We start from the raw sequence: 16,344 nt of genomic DNA on the forward strand, positions 1-16,344 counted from the left end.
CCCGGTATACGCGGACACTGTATGGCTGGATATGTGCAGCCCCGGTACACGCGGACACTGTATGGCCGGATATGTACGGCCCCGGTATACGTGGAGACTGTATGGCCGGATATGTGCGGCCCCGGTATACGCGGACACTGTATAGCCGGATATGTGCGGCCCCGGTACACGCGGACACTGTATGGCCGGATATGTGCGGCCCCGGCATACGCGGACACTGTATGGTCGGATATGTGCGGCCCCGGTATACGCGGACACTGTATAGCCGGATATGTGCGGCCCCGGTATACGCGGACACTGTATGGCTGGATATGTGCGGCCCCGGTACACGCGGACACTGTATGGCCGGATATGTGCGGCCCCGGTACACGCGGACACTGTATGGCTGGATATGTGCAGCCCCGGTATACGTGGAGACTGTATGGCCGGATATGTACGGCCCCGGTATACGTGGAGACTGTATGGCCGGATATGTACGGCCCCGGTATACGTGGAGACTGTATGGCCGGATATGTACGGCCCCGGTATACGCGGACACTGTATAGCCGGATATGTGCGGCCCCGGTACACGCGGACACTGTATGGCTGGATATGTGCAGCCCCGGTATACGTGGAGACTGTATGGCCGGATATGTACGGCCCCGTTATACGTGGAGACTGTATGGCCGGATATGTACGGCCCTGGCATACGTGGAGACTGTATGGCCGGATATGTGCGGCCCCGGTATACGCGGACACTGTATAGCCGGATATGTGCGGCCCCGGTACACGCGGACACTGTATAGCCGGATATGTGCGGCCCCGGTACACGCGGACACTGTATGGCCGGATATGTACGGCGCCGGTATACGTGGAGACTGTATGGCCGGATATGTGCGGCCCCGGTATACGCGGACACTGTATAGCCGGATATGTGCGGCCCCGGTATACGCGGACACTGTATAGCCGGATATGTGCGGCCCCGGTACACGCGGACACTGTATGGCTGGATATGTGCAGCCCCGGTACACGCGGACACTGTATGGCCGGATATGTACGGCCCCGGTATACGTGGAGACTGTATGGCCGGATATGTACGGCCCCGGTATACGCGGACACTGTATTGTCGGATATGTGCGGCCCCGGTATACGCGGACACTGTATAGCCGGATATGTGCGGCCCCGGTACACGCGGAGACTGTATGGCCGGATATGTGCGGCCCCGCTACACGCGGAGACTGTATAGCCGGATATGTGCGGCCCCAGTATACGCGGACACTGTATGGCCGGATATATGTGGACACTGCAGGACATTATCTTGACTGCGGCACCAGTACCTGCCCTTGGTTTGGGACCTTTCATCTGGACTCTGGTGACCCGTCCTTCTGTGTTTGGGGTTTCCTCCATGGTCTGTCCATCTTTCCTTCCCTAGTTCACGATGTCTGCGCAGAGGCCTCGTCACTGGGGTCCCTCCAGAGGAGGTCGCCATGTTGCTGGTGGATGGACTGACGCATCTTGATAAAAGCCAAGAACCTCCCGTACGTTATTATTTGTGCATCAATAGTAAGAGTCAGACCCTCAATGTTGGCAGTGCAGGGCGCAGTGTGTGCGGGCGCAGTGGTCATCTGGCCTCTGGGTGGCGCTATGACAGTATCTGGGCCCTATATGTCAATATCTCAGTGATGATATGGGTACAGTAGACTAATCATTGTGCCGCTGGAGATTCAGCGCTGGACCTGGGGAGGGTGAGGAAACTGCAGCCAGGGGAACAGTAAATACAGACGAAAATAGAACATGACAGGTATTGATTTTTGAAAAACAAGACTTATCGCGCGGTCAGAGTCCGGGGAGAATTTCCAATATTTGTGTAGGCCGACACTGATTAATCCGAAGACAAACACGGCCTGAAATGAGGGGTCAGGTGAAGCTGGAGGGCACGGTGGACCACCGAATAACATTCACGCCTCCTCATAGCAGCGTCCGACCAGAAAGGTGGCGGGATATTAGTGACACGTCTGCAATCAGAAGCAGCAACGCTTCATAGTGGACTATATAATATATATATTTTATATTTATTAACCTGTTGTGGGCCGCGCCCTGTAATTGCAGGGCACACAGACCTGGACGGTTAAAGCAGCGTCACTGCGCAGACTGTGGTGGTGCCGACGCGCGTGCTCCGGCCCGGATGTCAGATGCAGCTGTGCATGGAGCAGGACCGGCACCTGGGATCCTCCATTACTCAGCGAGTCCTGCTCTAATAAGGGAGACCCCTGCCCGATGCTCACCGGGGGTCAGGCGTATCTGTGCAGCATCCACTCCAGACGGCACAGAACATCAGGTCGGACCCTCCGCTGTAAAGGACCGGTGCCCGGATGTTGGCCCATGACAACCGCTCAGGTGGTTGTTCTCGTGGACCAGTATCCAAAAGCGTCTGCCCATCGAATTCCCACAGACTCTGCACACAGCGCCGCGCTGTTTATATCACACATTTAATACCAAGACTTTAAAAATAAATGTAAATGGTCGACATAATGGACCTAAACGGCATCTGAAAGAACATAGAACCGGACTACGATCCGCAGTAATCCTAACAAAAGGGCATTGGCTGTACAGGAGCACAGGGCGGCCGGTGATGAGGTGGGCACAGGGGGCGAGGCTGGCGCTGGGCACAGGGGGGGCGAGGCTGGCGCCGGGCACAGGGGGGGTGAGGCTGGCGCCGGGCACAGGGGGGGCGAGGCTGGCGCCGGGCACAGGGGGGGCGAGGCTGGCGCCGGGCACAGGGGGGCGAGGCTGGCGCCGGGCACAGGGGGGCTGAGCTCACAGTACATGTCACTACCCGTCCTATAGCAGCCCTTCCATCTCTTTCATGAACGCCTCGTACATATCGTCCTTTGTCTGCACGGGCATTGGGTTTCCAGGCTTGGGACCGGTTTTCACCACCGGCCGGACCACTTCCTCCTCTTGCTTCTTGGCGGGAGCCGAAACTGGGGCGCCTTTATTTTCTCTGCGCACTCGCAGGGCGGTGGGTACAAACCGCGTTACCTCGGCCTTGGGATTTGTGATCTGTGGTTTGGCGCTGATTGTGGCGGTGGCTTTCTTCTCAATGGTGGCGCCTCCATCGTCTGACTTGGGTCTTTGTATCAAGCTGGGGGGTGCGCTCAGCACGCCAGGGTTTGTCAACGCTGTTGGAGGGAAAAGGCCTGGGGGGACGGTGCCGGGAGGAGGAACCATGGGGGGCCGCATCATGGGACGAGGAGGAGGGGGCATACCTGCACAGACAGGAACATAAGAGATCAGGAAGGTTAATTAATGCATCATCGGCTTGTTACGTTACTGGAGTCACAGGCCCAGACTGTACGCTGTAGCTTCACTGCAGTGGAGTCGTCACAGTGTACACTTCTCCTGGCCCACTAGACTACACTGTGTTCCAAATTATTATGCAAATAATATTTTCTCAGATTTTCCCACATTCCCTATATGAATTGCAGTCATTGTCATTTTCCAGTCAAATAACTATTCGAGTACAATTGAAAGGTTTTTGTATAAACTGTCTATGATAACAGGAGATTTTTATAAAAATAAAACACTCAAACTGCACTCAAAATGCAGGTTCCAAATTATTATGCCCAGCAGAGGTTTCAACCTTTTCATTTTAATAAAGACCAAAAAAATGGTCATTTTTGAAATTATAAGCATTAGCCGGTTATTACACACTGAAATCAAGCAGTTTTCACCTCAAAACTTTATTCTAGGTGATGTTACATTTTCACATAGGACCCCTTGTTCGAAAGGAGCTTCTGAACTCTCTCGTCCATTGAATTTGTCAGGTTTTGGATGGTTTCTGCTTCAATTGTTTTGCATGAGGACAGAATACCCTCCCAGAGCTGTTGCTTAGATGTGAACTGCCTCCCGCCATCATAGACACTCCTTTTAATGATGCTCCAAAGGTTCTGAATGGGGTAGAGGTCAGGGGAGCATGGGGGTCACACCATAAGTTTGTCCCCTTTTATGCCCATATCAGCCAGAGATGCAGATGTGTTATGTGCAGCATGAGATGGTGCATTATCATGCATGAAAATGATCTTGCTGTGGAATACACGGTTCTTCTTCTTGAACCATGGCAGGAAGTGCTGTTTGAGAAACTCAACATACATTATGGAGTTCATCTTTACCCCTTCAGGGATCCTAAAAGGGCCGACAATCTCTCTCCCCATGATTCCAGCCCAAAGCATTACTCCACCTCCTCCTTGTTGGCGCCGTAGCCGTGTTTGCATGGGGTGTCCATCAACCAGCCATCCTCCACTCCATCCATCTGGACCATCGAGATCATTTTCATGCATGATAATGCCCCGTCTCATGCTGCACATAACACATCTGCATCTCTGGCTGATATGGGCATAAAAGGGGACAAACTTATGGTGTGACCCCCATGCTCCCCTGACCTCAACCCCATTGAGAACCTCTGGAGCATCATCAAAAGGAGTGTCTATGATGGCGGGAGGCAGTTCACATCTAAGCAACAGCTCTGGGAGGGTATTCTGTCCTCATGCAAAACAATTGAAGCAGAAACCATCCAAAACCTGACAAATTCAATGGACGAGAGTTCAGAAGCTCCTTTCGAACAAGGGGTCCTATGTGCAAATGTAACATCACCTAGAATAAAGTTTTGAGTTGAAAACTGTTTGATTTCAGTGTGTAATAACCGGCTAATGCTTATAATTTCACAAATGACCATTTTTTTGTTCTTTATTAAAATGAAAAGGTTGAAAACTCTGCTGTGCATAATAATTTGGAACATGCATTTTGAGTGCAGTTTGAGTGTTTTATTTTTTAAAAAATCTCCTGTTATCATCGGCAGTTTATACAAAAACCTTTCAATTGTACTCTAATAGTTATTGGACTGGAAAATTACAATGACTGCAATTCATATAGGTAATTTGGGAAAATCTGAGAAAATATTATTTGCATAATAATTTGGAACACAGTGTATATTATGCCCAATGCAGTTTAATGTCTGCAAAAAATCCCACTGAATAATAAAAATATACCTGGAGGTCCAGGCGGGGGTAGCCGTGGCGGGGGCCCACGTGGTGGAGGACCTGGTGGCAGGCCAGGCGGAGGACCTGGAGGTGGGCCTGGAGGACGGCCAGGTGGAGGTCCGGGAGGTAATAGTCGTGGTGGAGGTCCACGGAGTCCTGGGGGTCTTAGGAATGGGGGTGCACCTGAAATAGACAGAGTGGTTACATGGTTGTTTTATATTTTTGGCTGAGGACACGTCGCTGTCATGTTGCGTCCACTCATATATTACCTGGAGGTGGTCCTGGTGGCATTCCTGTTGGGGGTCCTGGTGGTCGAAGAGGTGGAACTGGAGGTGGACCCAGGGGTGGTGGCCCTGTCATGATGGACGGCGGCATCTGCAGGGGCGGTGGTGGAACGGTAACGGGTGGCGGTACAGTGATCGGTGCGGCCGAGGAGCTGCTCTCAGCAGATTCGGTTTTGGGCTCTTCAGTCTGCGGGTCGTCCTCGGAGCCAGAGTCCTCCTCTGATGAGGAAGATGAGGAAAATTCTTCGACTTCGTGTTCCTCGTCTTCTTCTGTGACTTCCTGACCTGCGGATTAATGACGTGTTACCAGACAAGCGGCTCCTCCTGACATAAGTCGGTGATCTATGGACGATAGATGGACTTTCTGTAAAGGGGCCACGTTTACTCCAGGTATGTCTGCCGCTCAGGAGACTGGGAAAGTAGCGTGTTCCCAAGCCATCGATGTCCTCAGTGGAAAAGCATGAGGAGGACTTACCTGCCATACGTAACATCATGGCTTGAAGGGGAGTCAGATCCTTGACATTTTTCTTCTTTTTCTTACGAGGCTTTTCTGGAGCGTCAGCAAATCGCACGCTGTGACCTGTGGAGATGAAGACGCTTCACGTTACGATACATCGGCAACGAGCAAAGTCTAAAGGGTTAAACCCGAATACAGACCCTGGAAAAAGTACAACCTGATCCCCGGACTGAAGTGTGTGGGGGACTCACCTGCCGCCTTCTTGTCCCCGCCGGCTTTCTTCTCATCATCCCGCTGAGCGAACTCGGCGCTGTCGCTGTCTCGGCCGTCCGAGTGGTTGCTGTCGCTGTCCTCGTCGCTGCTGCCCTCGTCTTCCTTATCCTGGTCCATGTCGTTGCCATAGTCGTCATCCTCGCTGGAGCTGGAGACGTCATGGTGACTCTTCAGCCCTGAAGAGATGTGAGCGTCAGATCAAAGAGGAGGCGCCAGGGTGGGATGTAGACATGATTGCTTATACACACAGGCCCCCGCATGGGGGGAGGGGACAGGGTCCATAGTAGGGGCAACCACTATCAATATTTATACACCTCTCACAACCCCCCTCTATAAGAAAGACCGGACACAGTCCATTCACGTCAATAGAAACATGTAACACTACACTTCACCAATAGGGGGCAGCATTGGCCGGGGCTCTTCTTAGTTGCAGTGGACCTTATATTAAAGGAATAGCCCTTGGTGACATTACCGATTTAACGCACTTCCTATATAAAATGTACATGCTATTTCGGCAGTGGGTGTACGGACGGGACCCCAATATCGGCACTCACCTCCCTCGGGACTGTACCTCTCATCCTCTCTTCTTCTCATTATATTCTCCAAAGCAAATCCGACCCTGCGCCCGTACATCGCCAGGACTTGTGGTGGTGGAGGACCGGGCGGTGGCCCAGGAGGTTTCTTCCCTGGGGGTAAACGAGGAACCCCATGTCCTGGGGGGAACGGCATGGAGACTCCGCGCCCAGGAGGCCTAGGAGCATAGAGCAGCGTTACATCATGGCGGATGCAGGACTCCAGAGGACCAGCGTCAATCATGGCACGGCACTCACCCGTAGGCGGACGTCTTCTTCAGGATGGAGGGCGGCTGCGTCCCGGGGAGGGGGATGTCCTGGATCAGAATATTAGAGGGGGCGTGCGGCAGGTCCGGCAGGGGAATGCTCTCCACCTCCACGTGCTGCGCGTTCTGCAGACGGAAACCCGACATGTCACCGATACGTCAGATAACAGAGAACACTACCGAGGAGACCTCAGGAACTCTGCTTCATGTCAATGAAGGGTAACACCTCTCCTGCACAGGCGCTGGTTCACACAGCTGAAGGGTTTTTATCTTTACTTTAGTGCTTAAAAAAATTCAGAACTTTGTAAAATAAAAATATTTTTTTTTTATGAGATGGTAACTTTTTATTATATTCCCGTCAATGTGGTGGTTGGGGGGGGTTGTTTCTTTACGTGTCAAGCAGAGATCAGAGCTCGACACGTTTTCTTGCGGTAACAGCAGAGACCAGAGCTCGACACGTTTTCTTGCGGTAACAGCAGAGACCAGAGCTTGACACGTTTTCTTGCGGTAACAGCAGAGATCAGAGCTCGACACGTTTTCTTGCGGTAACAGCAGAGATCAGAGCTCGACACGTTTTCTTGCGGTAACAGCAGAGATCAGAGCTTGACACGTTTTCTTGCGGTAACAGCAGAGATCAGAGCTCGACACGTTTTCTTGCGGTAACAGCAGAGATCAGAGCTTGACATGTTTTCTTGCGGTAACAGCAGAGACCAGAGCTTGACATGTTTCTCTTGCGGTAACAGCAGAGTTCAGAGCTCGACACGTTTGCGTTTTCTTGCGGTAACAGCAGAGACCAGAGCTTGACACGTTTTCTTGCGGTAACAGCAGAGATCAGAGCTTGACACGTTTTCTTGCGGTAACAGCAGAGATCAGAGCTCGACACGTTTTCTTGCGGTAACAGCAGAGATCAGAGCTTGACACGTTTTCTTGCGGTAACAGCAGAGACCAGAGCTTGACATGTTTCTCTTGCGGTAACAGCAGAGTTCAGAGCTCGACACGTTTTCTTGCGGTAACAGCAGAGATCAGAGCTTGACACGTTTTCTTGCGGTAACAGCAGAGACCAGAGCTTGACATGTTTCTCTTGCGGTAACAGCAGAGTTCAGAGCTCGACACGTTTGCGTTTTCTTGCGGTAACAGCAGAGACCAGAGCTTGACACGTTTTCTTGCGGTAACAGCAGAGATCAGAGCTTGACACGTTTTCTTGCGGTAACAGCAGAGATCAGAGCTCGACACGTTTTCTTGCGGTAACAGCAGAGATCAGAGCTTGACACGTTTTCTTGCGGTAACAGCAGAGACCAGAGCTTGACATGTTTCTCTTGCGGTAACAGCAGAGTTCAGAGCTCGACACGTTTGCGTTTTCTTGCGGTAACAGCAGAGACCAGAGCTTGACACGTTATTCTTGCGGTAACAGCAGAGACCAGAGCTTGACACGTTATTCTTGCGGTAACAGCAGAGATCAGAGCTTGACACGTTATTCTTGCGGTAACAGCAGAGATCAGAGCTTGACACGTTTTCTTGCGGTAACAGCAGAGATCAGAGCTCGACACGTTTTCTTGCGGTAACAGCAGAGATCAGAGCTCGACACGTTTTCTTGCGGTAACAGCAGAGATCAGAGCTTGACACGTTTTCTTGCGGTAACAGCAGAGACCAGAGCTTGACACGTTTTCTTGCGGTAACAGCAGAGATCAGAGCTTGACACGTTTTCTTGCGGTAACAGCAGAGATCAGAGCTTGACACGTTTTCTTGCGGTAACAGCAGAGACCAGAGCTCGACACGTTTTCTTGCGGTAACAGCAGAGATCAGAGCTCGACACGTTTTCTTGCGGTAACAGCAGAGATCAGAGCTTGACACGTTTTTCTTGCGGTAACAGCAGAGATCAGAGCTTGACACGTTTTTCTTGCGGTAACAGCAGAGATCAGAGCTTGACACGTTTTCTTGCGGTAACAGCAGAGACCAGAGCTCGACACGTTTTCTTGTGGTAACAGCAGAGATCAGAGCTCGACACGTTTTCTTGCGGTAACAGCAGAGATCAGAGCTTGACACGTTTTCTTGCGGTAACAGCAGAGATCAGAGCTTGACACGTTTTTCTTGCGGTAACAGCAGAGATCAGAGCTTGACACGTTATTCTTGCGGTAACAGCAGAGATCAGAGCTTGACACGTTATTCTTGCGGTAACAGCAGAGATCAGAGCTTGACACGTTTTCTTACGGTAACAGCAGAGATCAGAGCTTGACACGTTTTCTTACGGTAACAGCAGAGATCAGAGCTTGACACGTTTTCTTGCGGTAACAGCAGAGATCAGAGCTTGACACGTTTTCTTGCGGTAACAGCAGAGATCAGAGCTTGACACGTTTTCTTGCAGTAACAGCAGAGATCAGAGCTCGACACGTTTTCTTGCGGTAACAGCAGAGATCAGAGCTTGACACGTTTTCTTGCGGTAACAGCAGAGACCAGAGCTTGACATGTTTCTCTTGCGGTAACAGCAGAGTTCAGAGCTCGACACGTTTGCGTTTTCTTGCGGTAACAGCAGAGACCAGAGCTTGACACGTTATTCTTGCGGTAACAGCAGAGACCAGAGCTTGACACGTTATTCTTGCGGTAACAGCAGAGATCAGAGCTTGACACGTTTTCTTGCGGTAACAGCAGAGATCAGAGCTCGACACGTTTTCTTGCGGTAACAGCAGAGATCAGAGCTCGACACGTTTTCTTGCGGTAACAGCAGAGATCAGAGCTCGACACGTTTTCTTGCGGTAACAGCAGAGACCAGAGCTTGACACGTTTTCTTGCGGTAACAGCAGAGACCAGAGCTTGACACGTTTTCTTGCGGTAACAGCAGAGACCAGAGCTTGACACGTTTTCTTGCGGTAACAGCAGAGACCAGAGCTTGACACGTTATTCTTGCGGTAACAGCAGAGATCAGAGCTTGACACGTTTTCTTACGGTAACAGCAGAGATCAGAGCTTGACACGTTTTCTTACGGTAACAGCAGAGATCAGAGCTTGACACGTTTTCTTACGGTAACAGCAGAGATCAGAGCTTGACACGTTTTCTTACGGTAACAGCAGAGACCAGAGCTCGCTCCGATCGCTGCTGCTTAAAAATGAAATATCGTCCAGTCATGAAGGGGATAAACTTTTATGGATTTTTTTTCCCGTCACTGAACTCTCGGGGGACGAGAACCTGAGATCACTTACACAATACCAATGTATTGATGTGCACAGTAATGTTACTGGTCTCCTATAAAAAACGACCCGATGGGCTTAGCACTGACGGTGGCCCTTTTGATATCACACTCGGTGCCGGCTGTATAATACAGCCATCAGCTGCACTGCACTCCATACAGTGATAGCACACAGGAGACGTCACTAATGGGGTAAAACCCCACAGATCCGACAAGAAAATTCCCTGAATCCTTCTCTAAATAAACTGGATTATCAGATTTTCTGGATCTTCAGATTGACACTAAACATAACCCCAAAATATTCAAGAACTATTTCAAGTTCTTCAATTTACAGCAAGTAGAGATCTTGGAGTGCAAAGAAAAAAAAAAGTTTTAGAAGAAAACTGCAGAAGTCTTTGTAGTCCGAGGACGGAGACGGCCCGCACCTTAACAGCATCGAAGTACTGACTCAGCTGCGCCCTCTTGTGCTCGTAGTCCAGCTCGATTTTGCGCAGTTCTTTGTAGGTTTCGGGGTTCTCCTTCTCGTACAGACGCAGGATGCGCTCGAACGTCTCCCTCAGCTTCTTCCTTTTGTCTTTGAGAACTTTCTCGTTCAGCTGCGGCTGCTGCACGGGGTTAAATTCTGAAAAAAAGGCAGAAATCAACACACTCAGTTTAGGGTGTGTGTGACCTGTTCATGAAGCAGCAGGCTCTGGATGAACACCGTTATAGATCCCTGCTAGATCGCCATGTCATGAAACTGTCTGCTTACAGCTGTGAATTCGGAGACTGCACTCACCCATCTCATCCAGCTTCTCCATGTCTCGGATGATTTGCTTTGGGTCTTTCATTTTCAGCACCGCCGCTCGCACCATCATCCGCTGCTTCTTGTTCTACAAGCAAAGAAAAATGTCCATCATATATCGCCAACGTATACCTCCGCGCTGAACTCAAGGCCTCTACTGCACAGAAGACTCTCATCATTCACAGGACGTCAATCATCAGACAGAACAGGAGCCGAACATCACTGCAGTCACTACTGAGAAGTCCTCACCTTCTTCAGCTCCCGCTTCCTCGCCTCCTTCCCTACAGGGGGCAGAACAGAATCAACTAATCAGTACAAACACAACAGTCACATCCAACAGGAGGAATTACAGGAGAAATCCAACTCCCATCCTAACATTCAGAAAGACATTATAACCACTGCCTGCAAATTGTGGAGCTATCGAAGTACAGTGTATATACATAACTTACCCAGTATTATACTCCAGAGCTGCACTTACTATGTACATACAATACAGATCCTGAGTTACATCCTGTATTATACTCCAGAGCTGCAATCACTATTCTGCTGGTGCAGTCACTGTGTACATACATTACATTACTGATCATGTACTGATCCTGAATTACATCCTGTATTATACTCCAGAGCTGCACTCACTATTCTGCTGGTGCAGTCACTGTGTACATACATTACATTACTGATCCTGAGTTACATCCTGTATTATACTCCAGAGCTGCACTCACTATTCTGCTGGTGCAGTCACTGTGTACATACATTACATTACTGATCCTGAGTTACATCCTGTATTATACCCCAGAGCTGCACTCACTATTCGGCTGGTGCAGTCACTGTGTACATACATTACATTACTGATCCTGAGTTACATCCTGTATTATACCCCAGAGCTGCAGTCACTATTCTGCTGGTGCAGTCACTGTATACATACATACATTACTGATCCTGAGTTACATCCTGTATTATACCCCAGAGCTGCACTCACTATTCTGCTGGTGCAGTCACTGTATACATACATACATTACTGATCCTGAGTTACATCCTGTATTATACTCCAGAGCTGCACTCACTATTCTGCTGGTGCAGTCACTGTGTACATACATTACATTACTGATCCTGAGTTACATCCTGTATTATACCCCAGAGCTGCACTCACTATTCGGCTGGTGCAGTCACTGTGTACATACATTACATTACTGATCCTGAGTTACATCCTGTATTATACCCCAGAGCTGCAGTCACTATTCTGCTGGTGCAGTCACTGTATACATACATACATTACTGATCCTGAGTTACATCCTGTATTATACCCCAGAGCTGCACTCACTATTCTGCTGGTGCAGTCACTGTATACATACATACATTACTGATCCTGAGTTACATCCTGTATTATACCCCAGAGCTGCACTCACTATTCTGCTGGTGCAGTCACTGTGTACATACATTACATTACTGATCCTGAGTTACATCCTGTATTATACTCCAGAGCTGCACTCACTATTCTGCTGGTGCAGTCACTGTGTACATACATTACATTACTGATCCTGAGTTACATCCTATATTATACTCCAGAGCTGCGCTCACTATTCTGCTGGTGCAGTCACTGTGTACATACATTACATTACTGATCCTGAGTTACCTCCTGTATTATACTCCAGAGCTGCACTCACTATTCTGCTGGCGCGGTCACTGTGTACATACATTACATTACTGATCCTGAGTTACATCCTGCATTATACTCCAGAGCAGCACTCACTATTCTGCTGGTGCAGTCACTGTGTACATACATTACATTACTGATCCTGAGTTACATCCTGTATTATACTCCAGAGCTGCGCTCACTATTCTGCTGGTGCAGTCACTGTGTACATACATTACATTACTGATCCTCAGTTACATCCTGTATTATACTCCAGAGCTGCACTCACTATTCTGCTGGTGCACTCACTATGTACATACATTACAGATCCTGAGTTACATCCTGTATTATACTCCAGAGCTGCACTCACTATTCTGCTGGTGCAGTCACTGTGTACATACATTACATTACTGATCCTGAGTTACCTCCTGTATTATACTCCAGAGCTGCACTCACTATTCTGCTGGTGCAGTCACTGTGTACATACATTACATTACTGATCCTCAGTTACATCCTGTATTATACTCCAGAGCTGCACTCACTATTCTGCTGGTGCACTCACTATGTACATACATTACAGATCCTGAGTTACATCCTGTATTATACTCCAGAGCTGCACTCACTATTCTGCTGGTGCAGTCACTGTGTACATACATTACATTACTGATCCTGAGTTACCTCCTGTATTATACTCCAGAGCTGCACGCACTATTCTGCTGGTGCTGTCACTGTGTACATACATTACATTACTGATCCTGAGTTACCTCCTATATTATACTCCAGAGCTGCGCTCACTATTCTGCTGGTGCAGTCACTGTGTACATACATTACATTACTGATCCTGAGTTACATCCTGTATTATACTCCAGAGCTGCGCTCACTATTCTGCTGGTGCAGTCACTATGTACATATATTACATTACTGATCCTGAGTTACCTCCTATATTATACTCCAGAGCTGCACTCACTATTCTGCTGGTGCACTCACTATGTACATACATTACAGATCCTGAGTTACATCCTGTATTATACTCCAGAGCTGCACTCACTATTCTGCTGGTGCAGTCACTGTGTACATACATTACATTACTGATCCTGAGTTACCTCCTGTATTATACTCCAGAGCTGCACGCACTATTCTGCTGGTGCTGTCACTGTGTACATACATTACATTACTGATCCTGAGTTACCTCCTATATTATACTCCAGAGCTGCGCTCACTATTCTGCTGGTGCAGTCACTGTGTACATACATTACATTACTGATCCTGAGTTACATCCTGTATTATACTCCAGAGCTGCGCTCACTATTCTGCTGGTGCAGTCACTATGTACATATATTACATTACTGATCCTGAGTTACCTCCTATATTATACTCCAGAGCTGCACTCACTATTCTGCTGGTGCACTCACTATGTACATACATTACAGATCCTGAGTTACATCCTGTATTATACTCCAGAGCTGCACTCACTATTCTGCTGGTGCAGTCACTGTGTACATACATTATATTACTGATCCTGAGTTACATCCTGTATTATACTCCAGAGCTGCACGCACTATTCTGCTGGTGCTGTCACTGTGTACATACATTACATTACTGATCCTGAGTTACCTCCTATATTATACTCCAGAGCTGCGCTCACTATTCTGCTGGTGCAGTCACTGTGTACATACATTACATTACTGATCCTGAGTTACATCCTGTATTATACTCCAGAGCTGCGCTCACTATTCTGCTGGTGCAGTCACTATGTACATATATTACATTACTGATCCTGAGTTACCTCCTATATTATACTCCAGAGCTGCACTCACTATTCAGCTGGTGCAGTCACTGTGTACATACATTACATTACTGATCCTGAGTTACATTCTGTATTATGCTCCAGAGCTGCACTCCCTATTCTGCTGGTGCAGTCACTGTGTACATACATTACATTACTGATCCTGAGCTACATCCTGTATTATCCTCCAGAGCTGCACTCACTATTCTGCAGGTGCAGTCACTGTGTACATACATTACATTACTGATCCTGAGTTACATCCTGTATTATCCTCCAGAGCTGCACTCACTATTCTGCAGGTGCAGTCACTGTGTACATACATTACATTACTGATCCTGAGTTACATCCTGTATTATACCCCAGAGCTGCACTCACTATTCTGCTGGTGCAGTCACTGTGTACATACATTACATTACTGATCCTGTACTGATCCTGAGTTACATCCTGTATTATACTCCAGAGCTGCAATCACTATTCTGCTGGTGCAGTCACTGTATACATACATTACATTACTGATCCTGAGTTACCTCCTGTATTATACTCCAGAGCTGCACTCACTATTCTGCTGGTGCAGTCACTGTGTACATACATTACATTACTGATCCTGAGTTACCTCCTGTATTATACTCCAGAGCTGCACTCACTATTCTGCTGGTGCAGTCACTGTGTACATACATTACATTACTGATCCTGAGTTACATCCTGTATTATACTCCAGAGCTGCACTCACTATTCTGCTGGTGCAGTCACTGTGTACATACATTACATTACTGATCCTGAGTTACATCCTGTATTATACTCCAGAGCTGCACTCACTATTCTGCTGGTGCAGTCACTGTGTACATACATTACATTACTGATCCTGAGTTACATCCTGTATTATGCTCCAGAGCTGCACTCACTATCCTGCTGGTGCAGTCACTGTGTACATATATTACATTTCTGATCCTGAGTTACATCCTGTATTATACTCCAGAGCTGCACTCACTATTCTGCTGGTGCAGTCACTGTGTACATACATTACTGATCCTGAGTTACATCCTGTATTATACTCCAGAGCTGCACTCACTATTCTGCTGGTGCAGTCACTGTGTACATACATTACATTACTGATCCTGAGTTACATCCTGTATTATACTCCAGAGCTGCACTCTCTATTCTGCTGGTGCAGTCACTATGTACATACATTACTGATACCGAGTTACCTCCTGTATTATGCTCCAGAGCTGCACTCACTATTCTGCTGGTGCAGTCACTGTGTACATACATTACATTACTGATCCTGAGTTACATCCTGTATTATACCCCAGAGCTGCACTCACTATTCTGCTGGTGCAGTCACTGTATACATACATACATTACTGATCCTGAGTTACCTCCTGTATTATACTCCAGAGCTGCACTCTCTATTCTGCTGGTGCACTCACTATGTACATACATTACAGATCCTGAGTTACATCCTGTATTATACTCCAGAGCTGCGCTCACTATTCTGCTGGTGCAGTCACTGTGTACATACATTACATTACTGATCCTGAGTTACATCCTGTATTATACTCCAGAGCTGCGCTCACTATTCTGCTGGTGCAGTCACTATGTACATATATTACATTACTGATCCTGAGTTACCTCCTATATTATACTCCAGAGCTGCACTCACTATTCTGCTGGTGCAGTCACTGTGTACATACATTACATTACTGATCCTGAGTTACATCCTGTATTATCCTCCAGAGCTGCACTCACTATTCTGCAGGTGCAGTCACTGTGTACATACATTACATTACTGATCCTGAGTTACATCCTGTATTATCCTCCAGAGCTGCACTCACTATTCTGCAGGTGCAGTCACTGTGTACATACATTACATTACTGATCCTGAGTTACATCCTGTATTATACCCCAGAGCTGCACTCACTATTCTGCTGGTGCAGTCACTGTGTACATACATTACATTACTGATCCTGAGTTACATCCTGTATTATACTCCAGAGCTGCACTCACTATTCTGCTGGTGCAGTCACTGTGTACATACATTACATTACTGATCCTGTACTGATCCTGAGTTACATCCTGTATTATACTCCAGA

General features: G+C 48.1%; 1 protein-coding gene across 1 annotated transcript in view; it reads right to left on the reverse strand.

Moving 5' to 3' along the window:
* Positions 1-2,454: 2,454 nt before the first annotated feature.
* The window catches only part of WBP11 (WW domain binding protein 11), a 47,813-nt gene continuing 33,923 nt past the window's right edge, over positions 2,455-16,344 (reverse strand). The window contains exons 3-12 of the mRNA XM_073645081.1: positions 11,085-11,116; positions 10,830-10,923; positions 10,477-10,673; positions 6,863-6,996; positions 6,587-6,783; positions 6,011-6,208; positions 5,778-5,882; positions 5,288-5,587; positions 5,028-5,201; positions 2,455-3,248 (exon numbers count right to left, since the gene is read on the reverse strand). Coding sequence (XP_073501182.1) covers positions 2,821-3,248; positions 5,028-5,201; positions 5,288-5,587; positions 5,778-5,882; positions 6,011-6,208; positions 6,587-6,783; positions 6,863-6,996; positions 10,477-10,673; positions 10,830-10,923; positions 11,085-11,116 — 1,859 coding nt within the window. The 3' untranslated portion in view covers positions 2,455-2,820. The remainder of the gene's footprint in view (positions 3,249-5,027; positions 5,202-5,287; positions 5,588-5,777; positions 5,883-6,010; positions 6,209-6,586; positions 6,784-6,862; positions 6,997-10,476; positions 10,674-10,829; positions 10,924-11,084; positions 11,117-16,344) is intronic.

This window comes from Phyllobates terribilis, unplaced genomic scaffold, assembly GCF_046119375.1.
Source record: "Phyllobates terribilis strain yellow unplaced genomic scaffold, ASM4611937v1 Scaffold_8__6_contigs__length_399053987, whole genome shotgun sequence".
Lineage (NCBI taxonomy): Eukaryota > Metazoa > Chordata > Amphibia > Anura > Dendrobatidae > Phyllobates > Phyllobates terribilis.